Source organism: Pomacea canaliculata, linkage group LG7, assembly GCF_003073045.1.
Source record: "Pomacea canaliculata isolate SZHN2017 linkage group LG7, ASM307304v1, whole genome shotgun sequence".
Taxonomy (NCBI): domain Eukaryota; kingdom Metazoa; phylum Mollusca; class Gastropoda; order Architaenioglossa; family Ampullariidae; genus Pomacea; species Pomacea canaliculata.
Window position 1 is genome coordinate 7345362 of NC_037596.1, and position 21570 is coordinate 7366931.

General features: G+C 45.3%; 1 protein-coding gene across 1 annotated transcript in view; it reads right to left on the reverse strand.

Moving 5' to 3' along the window:
* Positions 1-2704: 2704 nt before the first annotated feature.
* The window catches only part of LOC112567987 (histone H4 transcription factor-like), a 52039-nt gene continuing 33173 nt past the window's right edge, over positions 2705-21570 (reverse strand). Inside the window, 6 exon segments of the mRNA XM_025244955.1 lie at positions 2705-4670; positions 5382-5446; positions 5448-5510; positions 6163-6301; positions 6602-6722; positions 7110-7187. Coding sequence (XP_025100740.1) covers positions 4034-4670; positions 5382-5446; positions 5448-5510; positions 6163-6301; positions 6602-6722; positions 7110-7187 — 1103 coding nt within the window. The 3' untranslated portion in view covers positions 2705-4033.

Here is a 21570-nt window from a genome sequence, read left to right on the forward strand (position 1 = left end):
CATAATGTCACGCTTATCTAAATATAACTAATTAACATATGATCTCAGTTTTCCCATTGACTGAAGCCTTCACAGCGTTCTGTGGATGATTATGTTCCTGCGAGTTTATCTCTAACCGAAGAGAAAGTGTTTGTGTGTGTGCGCGCTCAGAGAGAGAGAGAGGGGGGTAGGGAGGTAGGGGTGAACATTCATTCAGATATTCAGTTGTGAAAAATTATCTTGCTCTAAGCCTTATCCAGTCATTAATAAACAATATTACACCCCAGCAGTGCTTTAGAGGCAAGCTTCAGCTCACTAGACCTGTCGGATCTATACAGGAACTACCTACTAGTGACAGGTCTATTATTAGACTGTTTGTTATTTGAAATACAGGTAATCGTTAGTGTTCTCAATATAACAGTTTATTTGTGTTCATTCGACTGGTTTCTCTGTTTGGCAGAAACAGTTTTTGCGAATGGCTGCTGACAGCGGACGAGGGCGAGATAATAGAGGTGGAGGTGATGACGTCAGATATGGAGAGTGACTGCTCCGATGTCGTGCTGGTGTTTGATGGTGAGTATAGGCCTGGCATGCAAGACCGCATTCACACACGTACATACACACACGAGGAAAGAGGGGGAAAAGTGAGTACGTGAGTGAGAAGGCGAGCGAATGTGAATGGAAGCTGAAAGAATGAGAGACAGTGTGTGCGCGTGCGCCCAAAATATTATTATCTCTTTGATCCATATTTATGTGTATGTGTGTGTGTGTGTGCGGTGTGTGTGTGTGTGCTTACGTGCTTGCTCGCACTAGGTCCAAAGAACAGCGCTGACGACGCCCTCGGACGCTGGTGTGGTGGCGAGACGCCAAGGTTCCGGAGCACCGGCAGGCAGCTGCTGCTGGTCTTCACCGCCGACGACCGCTGGAACACTGGCGGCTTCACACTGCAATTCTGGGCGCACAACACAGGTAGAAATCTCCTTCTCCTCCCACACAAAATTTCCAAATTTCCTCCCCTAAAAACAGCAACATACGGTCCAGTAACAGCACCTCCACCATCACGTGGCCGATAGTCTCAGAAACCTATTTGTGGGCACATTTACAGACTCCCCCGAAAGGAATTTTTGATTAAAAGTGTGAAGGCTTCATTCACAAAAAAACTCTAATTCCTCAAATCTGATCAAAAATCTGTTTAAGTTACACTGCAGCTTTTACCTGGGTTTTGAAACTAAGAACACCCTCCCATGCTGTTACAGAAGCTGACAAGACGAGTGAGAACATGTGGGGCATCGTGGGCGCTCTCCTCTCCATCCTCGTGGTCACAGCCATCATAGTCGTCGCCGCCGTCTTCTATCTCCGTCACCGACGGCGAGAACAGCGTAAACTGTAGAGTGTAGACCATGAGCTGGTGCTGTCTGTAAAACAGATGTGCCTCGACAGCTTCACAGTTTCTTCCTTTCGTCTGGAGGTATCGCTTAGCAACAGCTGTGTCCATCCGTTGGCATCTCAACACAAAGAAGAGGCCGACGATAACGGTGGTACCCGACTGAACACCAGTCAACAATCAGACTATAAATAATGCCATGCATATTTACCCTGGTTTCCTTTATATTTTTATTTAGAAGTTCAAGAGACGTTCATAAAATTCATTTGCAGTTTATAAACTTTTTTACAATCTGGAATAATACTTATGTCGATTTACACATCTTAAATCGTGTTGCTTTGGTTCTAATAATATATCTTCAAATTATTTACTTATCATGTGTACATAACTGTTGTATGGCTTTACAATGATCCATTCGTATATACCAAAAATCGATAATAATGTATTATATACAGCTGACGACGTATACAAAAGTTATACAGAATGAAGTTATCTACTATCGTTTCTTCTTTTGCCCATTAATTGGTTACTATAATCATCATGCACAGCTAGTTAGCGTGGTTATCTTGTCGAATCTTCAGAAATTTGTGTACAAACTTATTATACACAATAATCGCTAGTCTCGATCCTTCTCCATCTCAGTACACTGATTTCATTTTGTACTGAATGTGAGATGGACTGTACACCCATGTTATCGGATCTGTGAAATCGATTATTTGTGTAGCTCCGATATGTCAGATTTCTGAAGGACTTGTGACAATTATTTTATTGACATCCTCCTCAACTTCCACCCAAATTTCTCGTTGAAATCCTAGTTCTGTGATGACATTTCATGTTGTAAGCCTGTGATACAGCATTCTTGGGTTTTGAGTGCATAGCGCCATTTCTTGTTAGCTGACATTACCTGTTCTTAGTCCTGACCTGCAGTAAATATACCCTGTATTATATGTGCTTGTAAAACCTGTTGCTTTTCAAAGCCTGTGAAATGTATTTCCAACAGTCTCCAATCTGAGATGTAAACAAACAAATCTTCTATAACTCACGCTTCTTTTCGAGTCAACGCCGGATTTTAAATCCGTGAAGTCACACTCCGGAGTTCTGAGGGTAGAAAAGGAAAAGCAAAGAAAAGTAAAGGACCGTAGACCTTAGATAACATGGTGTTTGTTCCAAAATTATTTACTTTTTTTTTACTGTTGATATTTTGTGTATATTTATACATAAAAAGATCCATAACGCTGGGAAAGATTACAGGGTAAAAAAAAAAAAAATTGAAAAGAAAGAGAAGTTTTAGCTATTCTTTACAGTAGACTTGCTTCATCTTTCAAAACCAAACACAAAACATCCCATGACATTCCTTTATTGAGTATAACTGCATCGACTGGAATGGAGAAGCTGGCAATGTTGACAGCTCTCTGATGTTTTCGCAACAAGCTGGAGCTTTGTGTATGTTAACAAAAACGAACAACACAAGCCCGGAAACATTTGGGGAAACACAATGACGCCTTCTGCAGCATCAAGAGGAACATGACTGTAGCTATAAACCACTCCATTTGCTCGCGCCACCTGTCAAGTTTTCCCCATTTTCTCGAGCATTTATTACGCTAGCGTTGTTATTAAACACCGTCTGAAAAATTATCGCAGTGCTTCGTAAAAGCGGGCGCTCATTCTGATTATTTTTTATTGTTCTTTTATATGTTTGGTTCCTTTTATCCCTTTCTCGGGCGCCTGAAGGCTTCAATACTGGTCCAGACAAAAATCACGGGTAAAAACTCCATCGCTGGTAAAAGATCCAAACAGTTCTACGTTCTTTTCACTTGTGATTGTTGACGCTTAAACTTACTAACCAATCAACATCTTATCACCGCTTAAAACTTGAACAGTTTCATAGCCGCCTATGGTAAGTGCTAAGCTCCTCTCTGCTAGTCTCTGTGACTTTAGATAAATTTAATATTTTTTTGAGTGCATATGTTGGCAGTCTACTTGTTTTGTTCAACACTAGCACAGAAATCGCCAACGCACTGTGAAAGTTGTGTTCCTAAGTCACTTCAAGAAAAACTGTTGCGACAAACTCTTGCCACATCATGGCGAAACCCCCATCTCCACACACACACACATACACAGGCGCACGCGCGCAAAGATGTGTACACAGATGGACAAGAGGGTACAAGACCAACTCTTCTCGCATTTTACATTATGTTAATACCGAAATAACCTACCCCAGTGCTCATACATACATCAGCAACCCATCTTTCATTTACAGTATCTATTCACAGATGCAAAGTTAAGGGGTTAAGGGTTCTAAAAGAAGGTCTTATATCCACACCACAAGATAACAGATGCCAAAGGTCGCATGCACGTACACAAACACACAAACAACTTAATCAACATAAGAAGAAAAAGAATTGAAAATGCAACTCTTTTTCTGAAAATGCTGCAATAATCCGACGCACACCGTAATAACACAGTCATCTATCCATTCGTCCCACCAACAAGATGTCAGCTAATGACAGACGAGGCCATGGACGCCATGGACCCAGAAAGACTCGCGCACGCGTTCCAACTATCACAAGGCAAGAGAGACCACTGAGTTGAGCTCCTTGGGCGGGTTGAGGGCCACGTCGCCCAGCATGTGCAGGTTGGCATCGGCGAAGTCGCTGTACTCACTGCTCGTCAGGTCGCCCGCGCCCTCCAACAAGGAATTCCCTCCCTTGTCGCCATCATCGCTGGAAGCCGCTGCCGTTGCTGCAGCAGCAGCCGCCTCGACGTGGTTGTTATGCTGCAAGGCCGCTGCAGCTTGCGGCGCTTCGCACGACACTTTCTGCACTGTTTTCGGCGTTTCGGCCTCGTTCTGGCCTCGCCGGAAGTCGCCACGGGTCTAGGCGGCTGGAAGACAGCCTGCTCTTTACCGGAAGTCTTCTTCTTCACCGTGGAACGGTTCCTCGCACGTTTCCGACCCGTCCCCATTGCCCCTCCTTCCTCCTCAAAGGCCACCTCAACCGAGATGTCCGCCACCTGGGTGGTTGCCGAGCTTTGCTCAATTTCGCCATCTGTCGACGCGACCCAGGTGGGGAGAGGAGCAGCAACGGGGGCCAGAATGGTTACGTGACTGCCGTCGGCGGCGCTGATGACGTTGGGAACGATGTTGTTGTTGATGATGCTGCTATTGGTGGTTTGTTGCTCGGAGGCTGTCGACGAGGAAGAGGCCGAAGTGTCGCCGTTGTCGTCGTCGGCGGTGTATTCTGTGATGTCGATGCTCTCGTAGCGAATTGTCAGCAACCGCAGGAAGCCGTCTTCATGAAGCTTATACCTGTCACGTGACCGTACACGCATAATGAGTTCAATTAAAACAAATTTTTTAAAAAAAATGATCAGGTGTAGCACGAACACGCACTTCACTCTCTTCCTCCCGCCACATATACATTCTCTCTCTCACACAATCTCTCTTTCTCTCACACACACATCGATACGGGGGATGAAGAGTTGTCTAGACAGCACTTTACTGGCACCACTCCCATGTTTGCACCACCTGTTACAAACCGTCTACATTTACGTCAAAACTAGTCAGCACAACAATCCCGAAGTGCTTTCAAATTATCTGCCCTTCCCACCAACAGAAAAGCTCACTCTAACTATAAAGTCGAGGTCGCTCTGTCTTTCTAAGAATTTTCTCCTTTCTTTTAAACGAAAAAGCTCTTATCACTAGTCCAGTCGCGTGCAGCACTCATCTGCACAAACCTTGCGCTCATCAGCTTAGATAGCAATGAAGTTTGAAAGATGGCGGCACACAGTGTAGCGTCAATGTGCTTACGTTAATAATATAGATACAAGAACAGTGCCGTGTGCTCAAGGGACCGTGTCGGTGCTCGGCCCATGTGAGTTTCCAAGCTGTGGGTTCTCATCGTAGCGATGTAAGAAGTGAAAACATCTCAGAAGACTAAAAGATAAGCGTACATACACGAAAACCTACAGAGCGGGATGTAATGTGTGTGAGAGAGAGAGAACAGGGTTAGGTAGTTACCTGAACCGCGAGTGACCGGGTGGCCGCTGAAAAAAGTGCTTCTTCTTGAGGTGCATCGAGAGGAAGACCACCCCTTACAAAGGTCTTGCTACACACATGGCACATGTACCGTGGGTTGCCCTCGGTACCCTGTCATCATCAGCAATCTCTAATTACACGGAAATAATAACTATTCAAGACATTTTATCTTCTAAATGTACACGTCGCATACCCTTGCCGTATCGCTTGAGCTTTTTAAAACTTTTATTTGAAACACATGGGGCCGTAGTCATGAAGCGAAGGTAAGGCGTCGTCCTGAGGCAGCTTGGGGAATACAAGGACAAGTGTATTGTTTCCGTTGCGGCCCAATGATACCACTGGGGGCGATCAGGAACAAGAAAGAGAAAAAGTATTGTTCCCAAAGTTATAAAGTGATATCCAGATCCCTCAGCGGTTGTTGTACCCTGGTGGCAAAGAGGTCCATGTAAAGAAGTATGAACGGAAACAAGACACTTTCCCTCGAGTTCCCCATGTTACCTCAGGGCAACGCCTTACGCTCACTTCATAACTACGCCCCCTGTAGCTTCAATAAATCCCCCTCGCGGCATACTAAGCTCTCAATCCTATAATCATTCTAAATTTCTTTAACCTCTAGTCAAGTTCAATTTCTCCTTTCTGGGAACAAGCTAAAGCTTCTCCAGCTCTATCTTCTCTCGCTGTGTTGAATCTCTGTACCCTCCAAGCATGCTAAATCTCTCTTTAAGGATCTTTGGGAGGGTTAGCAAGCGGTGCAGCTCTTTACCTGGTGTGCCCTCTTGAAGTGAAATGACAGACTCCCGTAGCTGCGCGTGCTGAAGGTACAGTCCTGGATGTGACACCTATACTGGTCTTCCACGTTGTGGCTCTCCAGGTGTTTGCGCAGATCAGAGGCCGACTTAGCACTTCAATAATAATAATAATAATAATAATAATCATCATAATAATAATCATAATAATATCACAATCAATGTCAAATAAAAATCGTGCTCTAAGGAATTTTAGTTGCAGTTGTTGTATGTGCATTTAGGTACCGCAAGTGGCTCGGAATATTCACACCTGACTCTCGTGTACTTCGTACGACCTTACATAACTTGCCAGACTGCACTCACCGCCACCACACACACAAACACAGATGTACGCACGCACACACACACAGATCCTGACCGTGACTACTACACTCAGAGTGACTACACCCAACTCACCTGTGTTCACAGTGACCACACTTGAATGGCTTCACCTCCGTGTGCTTGTAGCGTGCGTGCTGGCGAAGGGCGGCTGGTGTAGGACAGGTCATGTCACAGACCGGACACTTGTAATGGTCAACTGCAGACAATCACAAACACTCAGGTCACACACTGGACAGTGTGTACATTAACAACTTTTAGTAGGTTCAGCGAAGGAAGGTTACAAAAATAAATAAAGTTCAAAAACCAATGAAAACAGGTTATATTTAACACAAGAACGGATCACATCTAGTATAAAAAGGGAGATTGGAAACCAATGAGCAAAAGAACCTACTTTTTGAAAAAAAGAGCTTTAGTTTTCCTTAAATAAAATCTTGAAAACGACGGTGTAGAAAACAGTTTTTGACTAAGCATATAGGGCTACACACACACACAGAGCCTATACCCTCTGACGCAAAGCTCACTGCACACATACACACAAGGAGGAAGTTGTGGGGGTGAAATAAAAATACAAAGCAGGTGTTACCATGGCGACGCATGTGGTCTCTCAGCAGCTTCTCGGTCGTGTAGCGACGGTTGCAGTGTGAGCACTCATACCGCTGTACTGCAACACAAGCCACCAACAACCTTCATTACTTTCATTGTCAACAACTTTGCAACTATTATTGGTTTCTAGTAAACACTAATCACGCATGCAAATGCTTTGAAAACAGAAGTTCATAAATAACAAAATAACAACATAAATAATACAGCAAATTGTTTATAAAACGTTTAAATGCTATCAGGGATGTTCGTAATAGTCCTTGACCACCAGATTTGTTGTTGCTTGTTTGCTTGGCTTGCTGTTTGCTTGTTTTTTGATGGAAGTAATGGGGAAAGGAGCTGGCATGCATAGTTATATACATATGTGTACTCTGTGCCGAATCTCCTCAAAGGTTCAGGCGTGTGCGGCAAACGCTGGCAGCAAAGTAGTTTTCCCAGTTCAACTGATCAGGTGAAAACACACATCCACTCCCCATCACATTAACGGGAATGATTTATTTGCCAAGAAACTTCTTCCACCTGGTGGTAATTGTGTGGAGAAATGTGATAGAGGGAGGATGAAACCGGTTTGCATGGATACCCCATCCCCCACGACTTGAACAGGTGCCACACCCAAAAACGTCCCCGGGGATGAGATCCAGACCCTGGACCATAGGTCTTTACTGTACTGATGCTAAGCAAGAGTTCGACCAATGCTTCGTAGCAGAATATTTGTTGTCTGTCGACTTACGTATACTGAGTTTTTACTTAAGTTTTGTTTCCTCTGTGTCGTACTTTACGCCAGTCGCATGCAGACGGCCCCAGTGGAAACGATGCATACACACGATGTATACACACGACGCCGGGCTCGCGCCCACCCGTTGCACTTGCTGTTCTTGCTGACCCGTACCAGCGGGCAGGACTGGGGACTTGTGTCCCTGGCGCGACTGGGACATCCCTTGTGTACCATCTCCGCTCCTTTCATTGCCCCCGTGCACCCGACAAGCGGCTCATCTGCACGTACTCGTTTCAACCCTCTCTTCTGACCTTTAACAACACTTCGTCACTCGCCAACTCCCACTCCTCTTCTTTGACAGCCAGTGCACACGGGTACATAAGTGAATGAAAACAACAAAGACTGTGCACATACGCAGGCTGGAGAGGACGACAGAAGGGTCGTCATTGTTTCACCTGAGAAGACTACCTGTACGCCAACATGCGCTGCACAAGGCTGCGGACGCCGGGTGGAGGGGTAGGGGGAGCTTCACACCTGCTGCCCGACCCGTCAGGGTCAAGGACTTGTAACGAGGTTGGGGTGGAGGGAAGGGAGGGAACATGAGAAAGAGTGTCGTACAGTCACGGATTGTAAAACGCAGACAACTTTTCCCAAAATACGCCGTGAATGCTTCAATATGAGATCACATAGCCATAATCGTAAAGCCACAGCGCGAGAGATTGATGGGGGAATAAGGAACAGTTGCAAAGTTTGTGGGTGTATAGGGGAGGGTGTGTGTGTGTGAGAGAGAGAAACAGAGACAGGACGCCGTCTAATTTATTGGTGGAGGCTTTTGCTACCTGCTGGCGGACAGAGACAAAGCGTCTCACTTTCACAGTCACAAAGACGCCCTCTACATTTACAGAGAGAAACTCGGACACTCGACACTATAATGAGATAAGATACAACTTAATTAAGAGGTCTATATAGGAGCACAACAACAAACAACAATACCAAAACACATTCGTATCCGTTGTTCCCAACAGACCCTCATACAATCATGGTTCAGACTTCCATGATCTCCATTCATTGGCACACAGTAGTGTTCAGGTCGTACGGATGGTACAGCCTCAATCTGTGGGTCCTGCATGCAAGCACAGAGAACGGGAGGCCCAGTTGATAAAACTCTCTCGACAGGACATGTATGTCATCAAGAAGAACTGTAGACACTGTCAGAAGTGTCTGCCTGTTAAGGAGCATTTGAAGATCATTGACTTTGTCGCTGCGACACGTGGAAAGATTCGACCAGAATATTAAGAAATAAACAGAAGGGGAAAAAAAGGGAGTTTCATTCAAATTTAAGAATATATTTATGAGGATCAGGCAGCAAAAACCAAAAAAAGAGTGACTACTACTGTCAAGGTTCCTTTTAAAAATAACTGCAGGCATAAAAACACATGCTGAATAACGTGTAATGAGAGAGACAGAGACAGAATAGAAAGCGATATTTTGCGAATTTGGGAGAAAATGAAGAAGAATTTTTTTTTGCGAATTTCCTCTCACCGCCAACAGTCGACAGTAACACAGCGAAAGAGTTTTTTAAAAGCAGCAAAATTGACAAACCATAGTTTACGAACCTCACACATACAAAACGAGTAATGCAAAATAATTTATTACGATAGAATGAACGATGTGGATTTGCACAAAACACACACACATACGGACTAGAACAGCTGGTACCGAAGTTAACTGACAGGACTGTAAAAACTAAAGCGGAACCTACGTGTCCTTGTCCTAAGCACCATGTATATTTATCTCAGCTGGCTGGATGGATGCGAAGGGCTCTGAATAATAATCTGACGAGTTTCTTTTTGAATCGTGTTGAGAACAGAGAAACAACAAAATCACAGCTACTAACTCTACTAAGGGTTACGAAAGAACTGAAGCTCGTCTGCACTCAACAACAAGCACAGCAAATGTTCTCTACACTTGAATTAGGGACATCTGACATTCCCCGAGCCTCGTTGTCAGATGCGCTTGCTTAACCATGCTCTACCGCAGGGGTGGGCAATTAATTTTCCCAAGGGGCCGGATGAGAAACTGAATGGTTCTAGAGGGCCGGATGAGAAACTGGGATGGTTCTAGAGGGCCGGACTAATATAGTTAACTCAGTTTTACCAATACTGTATATATAGTATATATACTGGTGGGCGGCCAGCGGGCGGGCCGGTCAGAGACAGGAGGCGGGCCGGATCCGGCCCGCGGGCCGGCGTTTGCCCAGGTCTGCTCTACCGTAAACGGTTGGCTTGCTCACCAAGCTGACGTCATACTTTGTCCAACACGGCTTCGGTCCACCACAAGCTTCTGATCAGCTGTTCTTACTATTATATATATATTATAATTACAACAAAAAGCTGGTAAGTCTCATGTTGTGTGAGGACTGCTGGGATCTTGTCAGAATGGAAAACATGGAGCAGGCATGATTGACATGTAACACATGGTCTCGGGCCTGGCATTACAAAGTGTAACGGCCATCACGCTGCCGTTGCTGGCACAACCCACAGACAACGGGCGACAACCCAGCTCCTGGTGTTTATGGCCGCTAAGGTCCAGGTGGAACTATAAGCCTATCGATCAGGCGCCTAATCGCAGAAATCAATCACCTGGTTCTCGCCGTTAGCGCGATGTCTGGCAGTCGTTGATGGCTCCCATCCCACGCTGCTTGGAGATAAAGATATCCATCACCATTTGCGACCGCGAAAGCCTACGCCAATGGCTTACAAAGATGTTTACAAGTAAAAGGTGCGATGGACACATCAAAAGACTGATGTATGCTGAAGATGATCACAATGATGATTATGACGATGATAACGACGACCATGATCGTCAATTGCGATATCTCATCTACTGCCTTTCCTCCTTCCGTACCCGTGACCGATACACTTATATCACAAATGTAAAAATAAGTATTTTACATGCATATCAGCGCGTGTGCGTTGGAGTAAAGCACCCATGTACCGATCTCACGAATGTTAAGTAAATAAATATTATTATTATTACGTTCTCAAACCATTTTTTTCTAGAAGTATGTAAATGCATATTGCACATCCATAGATGAATGCAGATTAAAAGTTAAGCCATGATCTAAGCCAGGAGCTAGTGGAGAAGGTGGTCATAAATATACAACTCCTGTTAACACATTTTCGTTCAGTCGGGACGCAAGACCATTACAACTGGTGTCCATGACAGCCATGCCTGGGGCTGTCTCAGAAACTAAGATAACATATCAACCCTGCCAAGGGATGGCTCTGCAACCAAGATACAAGGACAGCTACGCCGAGCAACATCTCTGCAACTAAGATACCATGGACAACGACAAGAACCTCGACAATGTTGTTTTCGGGAAACGAGCGACTGTGGCATTTGATGGTGGGTGCACTCCAAAACACCAAAAATCAAACGAAGTAACACGTGTTCTTCCGGCACCACCTGTAACCGATGCACTGACACGTGTGTATAAAGGACTGCGTTCCAAGCCAGATAAGGAATACCGTGTGTCAAGGTCACAAGCTGTCATCAGCCTCACCACCCTCTCCCACCCACCCGCAGGTTCCATCTACCCATCCTCCACCAACGATCCCCACATCCCCTGGCAGACATAACGAGATGGAACTGGTTCCTCACTGGCTGTCTCCCAAGGATGTCTTGTGGACTTTTTTTAACATCTTTTGTGCGATGGCGTGGGTGGGTTAATGTAGATGGCCGCGGCCACCCTCCTTGCTATCGATTTCGTTTGAATCTGCCTGCCTTGTGTTCTTAGAGCCACTCGCCGCTTGCCCACCTCCACCCGTTAAAAACACCCGCCCACGCCTCAGTCGCGCAATCTCGCGCTGTTACACGAGCGCGCGTGTCTTCTTTCCATTAACATTCTTGTCCTTTATTCATAGGCAAGTTTAGTCAGCCATCTTAAACTTGAAATTCTTTAATCTGACCTTTAAAAAAATAAATATGCAGATGGGCCAAGCTGTGGCAAGTCAAATTTAATGTATGAACAGAAATATTGACCTTTAAACAAAGCCTGGCATTACCTATGGCCTATGCTTCGAGTCCCACTCAGACAAAGACGGAACTTGGAACAGATTACCCGTCAGCCTTCGTCACTCTGATTCTCTTGCCTCCTTTAAGCCCAAACTTAAGAACGAGTTTACTGTGACCCTGTCCTGACCCTGAACGTGTGTCTGTAATTTACTTTGTGTATGAGTAAGTGTATGTTGTAGAAGTGAGTCAACTGCGAATATGGGTGATTGGTTGTTAATGATTTATATAAAGCGCTGAGTAAATCTTTGAAAAGGCACTAGATAAACCCTCCTCCTCCTCCTCCTCCTCATTATTATTATTTCAGAAGCAGTTCGCTGGAGATGGGAACCACCCTCACGCAAAGGTTTGTATGTACTCTTTAGATAATTTTATGTATGGACAAATACATTTAAACTCCCGTAGCATTCACGGGAAGAACGGGCTTTACAGACAATTTCATGTGTAAAAGAAAGGAAAACCGCATAATACAAACCTGACCAGATCACATATAACAAAACAAGGAATATAAAAATAAACAAACAGCACGTTGCTTGCTGTGGCCAAAGACAAAGAGCGCGTGACGTATTAGCATAGCGTTGCTTAGCAACCACCAGTCTTTGCTTCATCGTCTCGCATCACTTTCAACCTAATTCCTCCCCAGATCCCACCCTCCGATCCTCCCTCTTCTCTGCCCACGTCAACATCGCTGCTGGCTGGTCCCTGAATTAATGTAAAAATATTTTTTTTGTTTGTTTATGTGTTTGTTGTGCGGTACGCGTCAGACTAGAGAATCAACAAGCACTCTGCCTTCAGGCAGGAACTCATCCAAGATGTCTTTTTTCTTTGACATTTTGTCCGTCTCTCTCAGATTCTATTTGCTGTGAACGCCCGCGCACCTTACTAAGCCGTGCTCATTACGACGAGCATCAAAGCAATTTAACCTGCATCATCTGAAACAGCAAGACTGAAGGAGGGACAATGCACAATACACTTGAGACCAAGCACATTCAGTATCTGTGTAAAGACCCACCCCGCTCACCCACACACACCCCTCGCACCTTCATTAAGTGTGTATGTGAGCGTGTCCGAGTGCTCCTGTAGCCTACGCGTATTTCATGTCCGGTCAACTGATTAACTCGCCCACATTCGTCGAGGCTTAAAAGGAAAATAAAAAGAGAAAAGAAAGAAAAAAAAAAAAAAAAAAACACCGCCCTGCATCAGATTACTGTATCTGTTTTGCTATTTTGGGAACTCCATAAATCTACGGGATCAGAAAGCCATGCCAGGTAACATGTGGATATTAAAGCTTCGAGCCACACACATGCAACCCACCCACACACGCACAATAAAGAAATCACATCAAGATGATGGCGGGGGAGATGGGGGAGATGGGTAAATGGGACGAAAAAGTGGTGACATGAACGACAACCCTTTATCCCTGCACAACCTAAATACTCCACACTGAGGCTTAAGCTTGTTTGCGCGATTCACCTTTCCGCACCGAACATATATACATGTAGGGCTTCACAGTTTCTCTGTCCTCATTCATTATTCTGCCGGCTGCATAAACAAACAGGAGAAATAAGCATCTACTGCATAGTCGACTTCAGAATGTTCGATCTCACCAGTGGCAATCTGGCTTTTTTACTTGATTAGTATCTTACTAAATATTGGTGTTAATGAGATCTTCTTCTGTTTTCTCCTCCACATCACCACCATCAGCATCAACGCCATCAACTCTTCTAGAAAAGACTACTGCTACTGTATATACTTCTGCTCCGTCCTCTCTTCTCCAGGCAGGGATCAGGTATCTGTGAAGTTTCCAACAAAGGCAGTTTCTCTGCTAATTCCATTCGCCTACTTCAGCAGCTGAATGTAGCCCTCCCCCTTACCTCCATTGTTGCTAACACTAGTTCAGAAAGGCCCTGTGGCCAAGGAGAATCACCTTTCCTGTGAGTTTTGCCACTGGCTTTATGTGCTTGTAAGTGGCTGTCGGTGTGTGAGACCACAGCGGATGCTGTACAAGCGGGAGGTGCAGCACAACGGAGCGGCCTTGGGAAATACGTGTAAGCAAACTTTCTTACTTCTCACCTCCTCTTGCTGCATGCCACACACAGGCACACATGGACACGCATACAGCCACACACACACACGGCCACACATACAGCCATACACGGACACACATACAACCACACACACACACAGCCACACATGCACACGCATACAGCCGTACACGGACACACAGCCACACACACATATGGACACGCTTTCAGCCACACACACACACCTACACATGAACACACATACAGCCACACACACATATACAGCCACACACACACAGCCACACGCACACAGCAAACAGCACTTCCCTTGCTTACCAATGCAAAGTCTCGCCTCCTTCCCCCTAACCTCGATAAAACAAAAATTAAAAAAAAAAAATAATTGCTCACGGCGCGTGATATTGAGAGAAAAGCTGGGGGAAGGGAAAGGGGAAGGGGTGAAAGCAGAAACTAAGCCAGCAGGTTCTCTTTTTCTTCCATTCAAGTTTCGGCTTATCTACAACCAGCTTAAACGAGTAAAAGTAGAGACGATGAACCGAGATGAAGTACGAAGAAAACGCCTAAAAGAGACAAACATGATGAGCTGAGCATGTAAAGAGCAAGAGAGAGATAATGAAGTGAATGAGATGGTAAGTTGCAGTGAAAACCAAAACAAAGAAAGAAACAAACCCCAACCTCTACTCCACTCCACCACCACCCCCCCAAAAAAAGGTACCAAAGCCAGAAAGTAACAAAACATCAATGAAGAGGCAACACCATCTCTTACCTTCCTCCCACCCCCCAAATATTTTTAAAAAAATACGCAAACGATGAAAAGCTAAGAAATCCATGCCTAATAAAAGACACGACTCTAGACCGCATTTGTTCATATTGGAACCTGAAAGAGGTCCGTACATCTGTACTGTCATTAAAGAGGTTGTTAGACTGTTGTTATTGTCAAATGCTATAATGCAAACTACACAGATGTTTTCAAAACTAGCAACATGCTTTTAAAAGTTTCAAACGATAATGTGAAACATTTAAATTATGTAACGAATTCTTATTTAGCTCGAAATTTTGCCGTTGAGATGTAATAAAAAAAAATACAATTCCTCCCCCCAAAATCCAAACACACATACACCAAAAAAAAACGTTAAAAAAATCACACAAAACACAATCAAACAAACAAACAAACAAACAAACAAACAAACAAACAAACAAAAAGACCCGTTGATGAGCTAAGACGTGGTAAGAAAACCAACATGGCAGAAGAACGCGGGGCAGTAATTACTAGGAAGGAATCGATGGCATCTGATTGTTTCCGAACCATCGCGAAGACGAAGAAATGTCGACCGCCAGCCAATCACAGGGCGCCCCAGCAGGCCCAGGCAGCCAGCTACCAATGAAAGGCCTGCCTCGCTTCCACCAATCAAATCGTCGCCGATCACCTGAGCTGCAAGTCTGCGAATAATAAACACTGCCATACAGATACCTGTAATTTACCTCCACTGATTGAAGCACCAATCATCTGCTTTAAACACCGCGTGACGTGGCCTTGGGCAAAAAATTGCTAAGCAAGAGCAGAAGCTGATGAAGCTGACAAAGACATTCAACCCCCGCCTCAAGCACACCTGAAGCTTGGTGGTTATTAGCCTTCCCACCTGCAGTCAAGCTTCAGTACCCAGGGTAAACTGTCATCTTAGCCTCGGTGAACCATTTCTGGACAGTTGTGTTCCGTCCTTAAACAGACCAGACAGACTCTGGCACTGGTATGATGCCGAGTCTTATCTCTAGCAGACTCAGGCCAGTTACTATGGGAGGTAAGGTGCCTTGGCATACCTTGGTGCTTCTGTTGAAGAACTGTAAGCAAGGCTGCAAGTGCTCCTGTCCCATCACAGTCCAGTACAGTAACAGTTGGCTTCCTCCATACATACAATATAAACACTCCACATAGCAGACAAGCAGGAAGACACGTCTACAGGTCACGTAGCTCCAAGTACCTCATCTAACAGAAAATCCAAAATAAAACTGCATTTCTAGAATATATAAGCAAGATGTACAACAAAAACTCAACACCACTGACAGATTAAAGCTTCAACGTCAGTTCGTCTGCGATTCAATACTGGCAGAGAAAGACAGACAGGAAGAAAAAGGATTACAAAGAAAGGAACCTGGTACAGTTCCCTCCAGATCCTCCGTGAAGGAGAAGGAGGAGACGAAGGAGGAGACAGAGGGAGGGTCTTTGGCGGCACATGCTTTACCTGTTTTGTCAAGTTACAGGTTGCAAGTAAATGACTAGTTGCAGGGGGAACGGCTCCGTGCTTCAGGTAACGAGTACCTGTGCCACCACGGCGGGGCCGTAAGTGCTTATTAGGCGGCGCCCCAGCCACCGCCCCTCCCGTGCAAGAGTCCTCCTTCCCCCAAACTCCCTACACCTTCCCTCGGCGTGCGCGCGTGCTGCAAGGTAATCGTCTCTCAGCTGCATCGTCTGGCGGGTGCCGCCACGCCACCCCGGGTGTCACCTTCACCCGACTGTGCGTGCACATTGGTAAGGGGGTGTGGACAGGGTGAGGTAGGGGGTGAGGAGCTGGAGATACAGGATGAGGGTTATTCTAAACTTACAGACGGACTTTTATTTGTTCTGTTCGCGCGTGCGTGTTTATATGTGTGTTCGCAGTTAGTTCACTTCGTTTTCATTATGGGTAGTTTTTTAAATTTTGTATTTTATTTATTACTATTACTATTATTTTATTTTATTTTATTTTTAGCCACAGTGCAGCGCAGCGAACAACGATTTCACTGAAATGTAAGTTCGCGGTCTCGTAAAAATAAAAAAAAATTCCCTTTTTAACAAGTCTCTTCAACACAGGCAAGACGAGGCCATAAAAGTCGGAGGAACAGGGGTCATAAACAAGACTAGGGATTACAGCCCCCACTTCACTCCCCGTAAAACTTTTCGTCCTGCTTCTCCTGTAAACTTCGAGGCTTGAAAAGACAGTACGAGTGCACTGTAAACCACACGTGTGTAAAGGCGAGAAAAAGTATCACGGACACACGCATGCAAACACACATACCTAGTACCCGGGTGAGGGTAGAGGGTAAGTAGGGTAGTGGGGAGGGGGCTGGCGGGTGATGCCGGTTTGGTGTGCCCTCCCAGGAATGCGCGGAACTGACAATCGCCGGCGGGTGTTCGGGTGCACATTAGTAACGAGGCGGTGCAAGACGAGCTATGCAGACTCCGCGCTCGTTCCACAATGCACCCGACGTGTCTTTGTCCCGCAGTAGGCCTACCACCACCAACCACCACCACACATCAGCCAGCCGGCCACCCCACTTCCACCACTCTACCATTCTCGTCTCTGCACCTTTCACGTCTGGCTCCTACTTGCCGAACTACTCAACACAACACGCCCGTTCTTTCCCGTTCTCTATCGCTCCATTTCTCAATCTCACACATTCTCTCTCTCTTCTATTCTTTCATACACGCGCGCACACATGTCTCACTAACAGTTAACGTGATAACAACGTCAAGTCGACGCTTGACTGGCGTCCATTACGTCCAACGATAAGGTGTGGTGACTTCGAACGTGCCGCGAGTTTACATTCATTTGTCCGGGTGGTAAACATAAGCAGACTCGTTCTTGGCACGGAACTGGCCACAACAGAGATCATATATTACAGGGCTACACGCTTTCTAACTAAACTTGGTCACGATGGACCCCTTTCCCAACACCAAAACCCTGTGATGTTATTATACTCCTATCGGGTACCACTTAGCAAACAAATGGCATGGTTCCAAAGACAACAGAACCAACCTACCCATTCATCCAAATCACATACACACATGCTAACAAGGGCCCTACTCCCAATCCGCCGAAATCTCACGTGCGGCAAGCATATCAATCATGCGTTGATAAACCTGCAGACGCCGTCAACAGATGTGGGTAACTGGGTTGAGGTTGACGGGGGAGGAGGGCGAAGAAGTTTGTAAGATGGCGAGAGTGAAGTGATATCACCAGACGGAGCTGGCAGATTTATTTATTGGAGTGTCAAGCGGCAAGCGCGGCGGATTGAGATGGGTCGTTTGTAACGATTCCCTGAAAGTGTCGGCCACAAAGGCTGTTAACCCTCTGGATGACGAGAGAGAGGGACCGTCGAGTAATTAACCCCTCGCGGGATGCCGGGGGTCAGAGGTGGGTTTCCCTTCGCTCTTAAATCAACATGCAGATCCCAGTGCCAGCATGCGCTGAGGGACCGAGGACGTGCACGTGCGCACACGAACACAAATACAAACACAAGCTACAGCGCACACAAACATGCAGGTACTCTCGGCCCATCTCACTCACCCTCAGTATACAAAGCAGGTAAGGAAAACAATTAAATATATCCTCAATAAGCTAGTTAAAAGTTAAGGAAGAAATGTTTGTCTATTAAGTTCTGGCATCTTTGAATTTTTTTCTCCTTCATTAGATTGCAATTTTAACTTTTTTGTTTTGATACACTGATCACGCAACTTTTCGTGTTGTCCTCATTTCAATCGGACTTGCGCTTTGTCGCTACATTTTTCACTACATATTTCTACTACATATTTCCTATAGTGTTAGTATGAAATCATTTTATCAATGAATACTGAATAAACACGTGTAAAAATAACAACAAATGCATCAACGAAATTTGGTGAAATAGTAAATAAAAAGAAAGGGATAAGATAAAAATAAGAAAGTCAGAAAAACAAAGCTTGTTGGGCACAAACAAGGCCAGTCCACTGATCCCCGATTTGCCCTAAGGGGCCACACAGCACCTCGTCTGATGAGTCTAGGGGCGGAAAGCACCTGGTGGAACCCCCATGACACCCTGCAATCCCGATAACACGGAAAGAGTTCTAAGCTCTGACAAATACAATGTGTCCATGTCAATGCTCGCTCCTCTCGGTCAGCGGCCTGCACTCGCTCTTTGCATGGGGAGGACCACGTGATTAGTGCAGAGGTCAACGCGAGATGGCGCGACGGGCTGGGCACCCAGGGGCACTGCAGCCATGCAGCTGGCGGGGGTAGGGACTCGGAGAGTGTTTTGTTTGTGGCTATGATGAACTGCTATGTCAAATCAAAAGCGGGATATATGTGTGTGCGCGTGTATGAGTATGAGAGAGAGCGCGCGCGTTAGGAACTGTTGTGTGGTTGTGCAACACACACCGTTACTCGCGAGTTCTTTCCACAAAGCACAACAAAAATTGCCGAAAGAAAACAAAAACAAAACTACAGTGACCACGGCCAGAGCCCTTTCACAGCCGCGGTTCCGGGTACACCAGATTCCCCGTCCCTCCCACTCCTCAGGCCTGCGTGGCAACATGATCTCTCGTTTTCTTTCGTTTTTATTTAAAGGAAGACCTTACCGTCATGACATTCCGTTATCAAACGAGTCCATCGGCTCTCATCATGCCACAAGGGATTACCTAAACTTCCGTTGCTTGCCACTGTTTGGAAAGTGGATACTGCAGTATGTAACGCCAAGCAGCTGACATTTAGTGTGTCAAATAGAATCAGACAGACAGGCCGACAGATATTCTTGTACCGTTTGATTCTCGGTGCTACACCTTGTTTAAAATTAATCTCTGCATTTCTCCGACAATTATTTTTGCGGATGCCTTCTTGACAGGTGTTGCTGACATTACAAGCTTGCGTGTCTGTCTTGTATGCATCGTATTTCGTAATTATAAATATTCTTTGTAAATTTTTTGATTGTCCCTCAAAATGTATGTTAATGTTATTATTCTTGTCCATTTAAAATATATTTATGCTGCTATGAAAATACCTTTCAGATTTATTGAAATCTGCGGTTGCCGTGGCGGGCCGGATCAAATGACTTCGGGCGAACGTTCCTCATTCCTGGTTGTCGAGGGGATTGTGGGATGGTGAGGGGGAGGTGTGTGAGGTGAAGTGACGGATGGAGCAGCTAAAAGTGTTCTCCGCTGTGGTCGTTGATGAACGAGCGGTAGACTGATAAACTATCATCAGCTGTAAACAATACTGCACGTGCGTGCGCGCACACATACACACATGCCTCTTTTTCACGTTCGTCCACCCTTTAAACATTGAAGGAGGGAACAGAGATGATGTGTATAAGCAGACGACAGCCATGGTCTTAAAAAAGACGGATGGGTGCAAACACACAAAAACATAAACATGAGCGCTCAAGCACATAAACACATATCCACAAGCGCGACTTATTCTTTTCAATCCATCTGTCAAGGTGTTGAAAGCGCTGCAGGAAGGTCTCTGAGAAGGATATTCCATGGCTGGGGTACTGGGGAGCGCCACCACTCCAACCCACCCTAACTTCTACATCCCCTTCCCCTACACCGCCCCGGAAGTTGGCACCACACGATTCCTCGGTCCCGTAGTTCTGCAGACGTGTGTTTGCCATGTTGCAACTACGTCATGGCCATTACACCGCAGTGAACCTGCAGATCGACACAGGTGCGTACGACGGGTGGTAGGAATGGCAGACAAGCTGGGGTGGAGGGGTGGCAGAACGTGGGAGCAAGGCAAACAACAGCGGGTAGCTCATCGCGTAGCTGGGTAGGATGGACGATGTGTGGAAACTCGCAACTGTCAGGTTTGTCAAAGTCTTCGTGACGGCGGTCATTGCGGGTGGCGCGTCTGCCAGGGTGAGTGCCTACGTGCGCGTGGGAGGATGGGTGATCGTGTGCCATCGGTGACCCCAGGTCGTCGAAGTCTCAACTGCAACTGTTCAGCATCACTTATTCTCATCACTTATTGATGCATTCGAGCTATATGAAAGCTACAGGGTTAGGTTAGAAAGGGAAAGAGCGAAAGTGAGAGACAACGGTGAATATAGATATTGTGATATAAGCACAGTGCTGGGGGTTGCTAAGAATTACTGTTAACAACGAGTGAGGAATGGATAGCAAGAGAGTGAGAGAGAAAATAAGAGTTAATTATTGTGATAAATAATATGAGACTGATAACTAATATGATAACTAATGGCTGTGGTGGATAATGACAGCAATTACTGGCAATGAATCAGATAAAAGGGGATGGAAAAGAGGAAGTGAGAGTAAAGAGATGATCATGATGATAGAAGCTGTGCAACTGAAATTATAATTAATGCCGAGATTGGGAGAAAAGACATAAGCAAGGATATTATTATTAAATAGAGAATGACTATGAAACTTTGATATGGGATTGTACTGTTCGTGTACTTATTATGCTCTCAATGTTGCTATAGAATAAAGACTCAAATAATAACGATCGGGAATCCTGACTAAGAGCAAACAGGTCGGTAGACTGAGAGGAAGTTTTCAAATGAAGTATTAAAAGAACAGACACCTTGACAATATTCTGTCTATTCACTTCTATGTGCATGAAATCGGCATTTTCAAATTTCTGAGTACTTAAGAATGGAGAAGTGAGCGCACACACGTGCTTGTGTCATTATAAAAAGAAACAACGCGAGCGTGTTTAAAAAAACAAACAAAAATCAGTGCTAAACATAGCTTTACTGTCCAAATTAATGCTTCCGCCAAATTAGATTAAGCTGGAACCGCGCGTATCACAGACTGCCTCCACCTTATGGCTTCCAATTAAATGAAGCCAATTTGTAACCCACTCGCT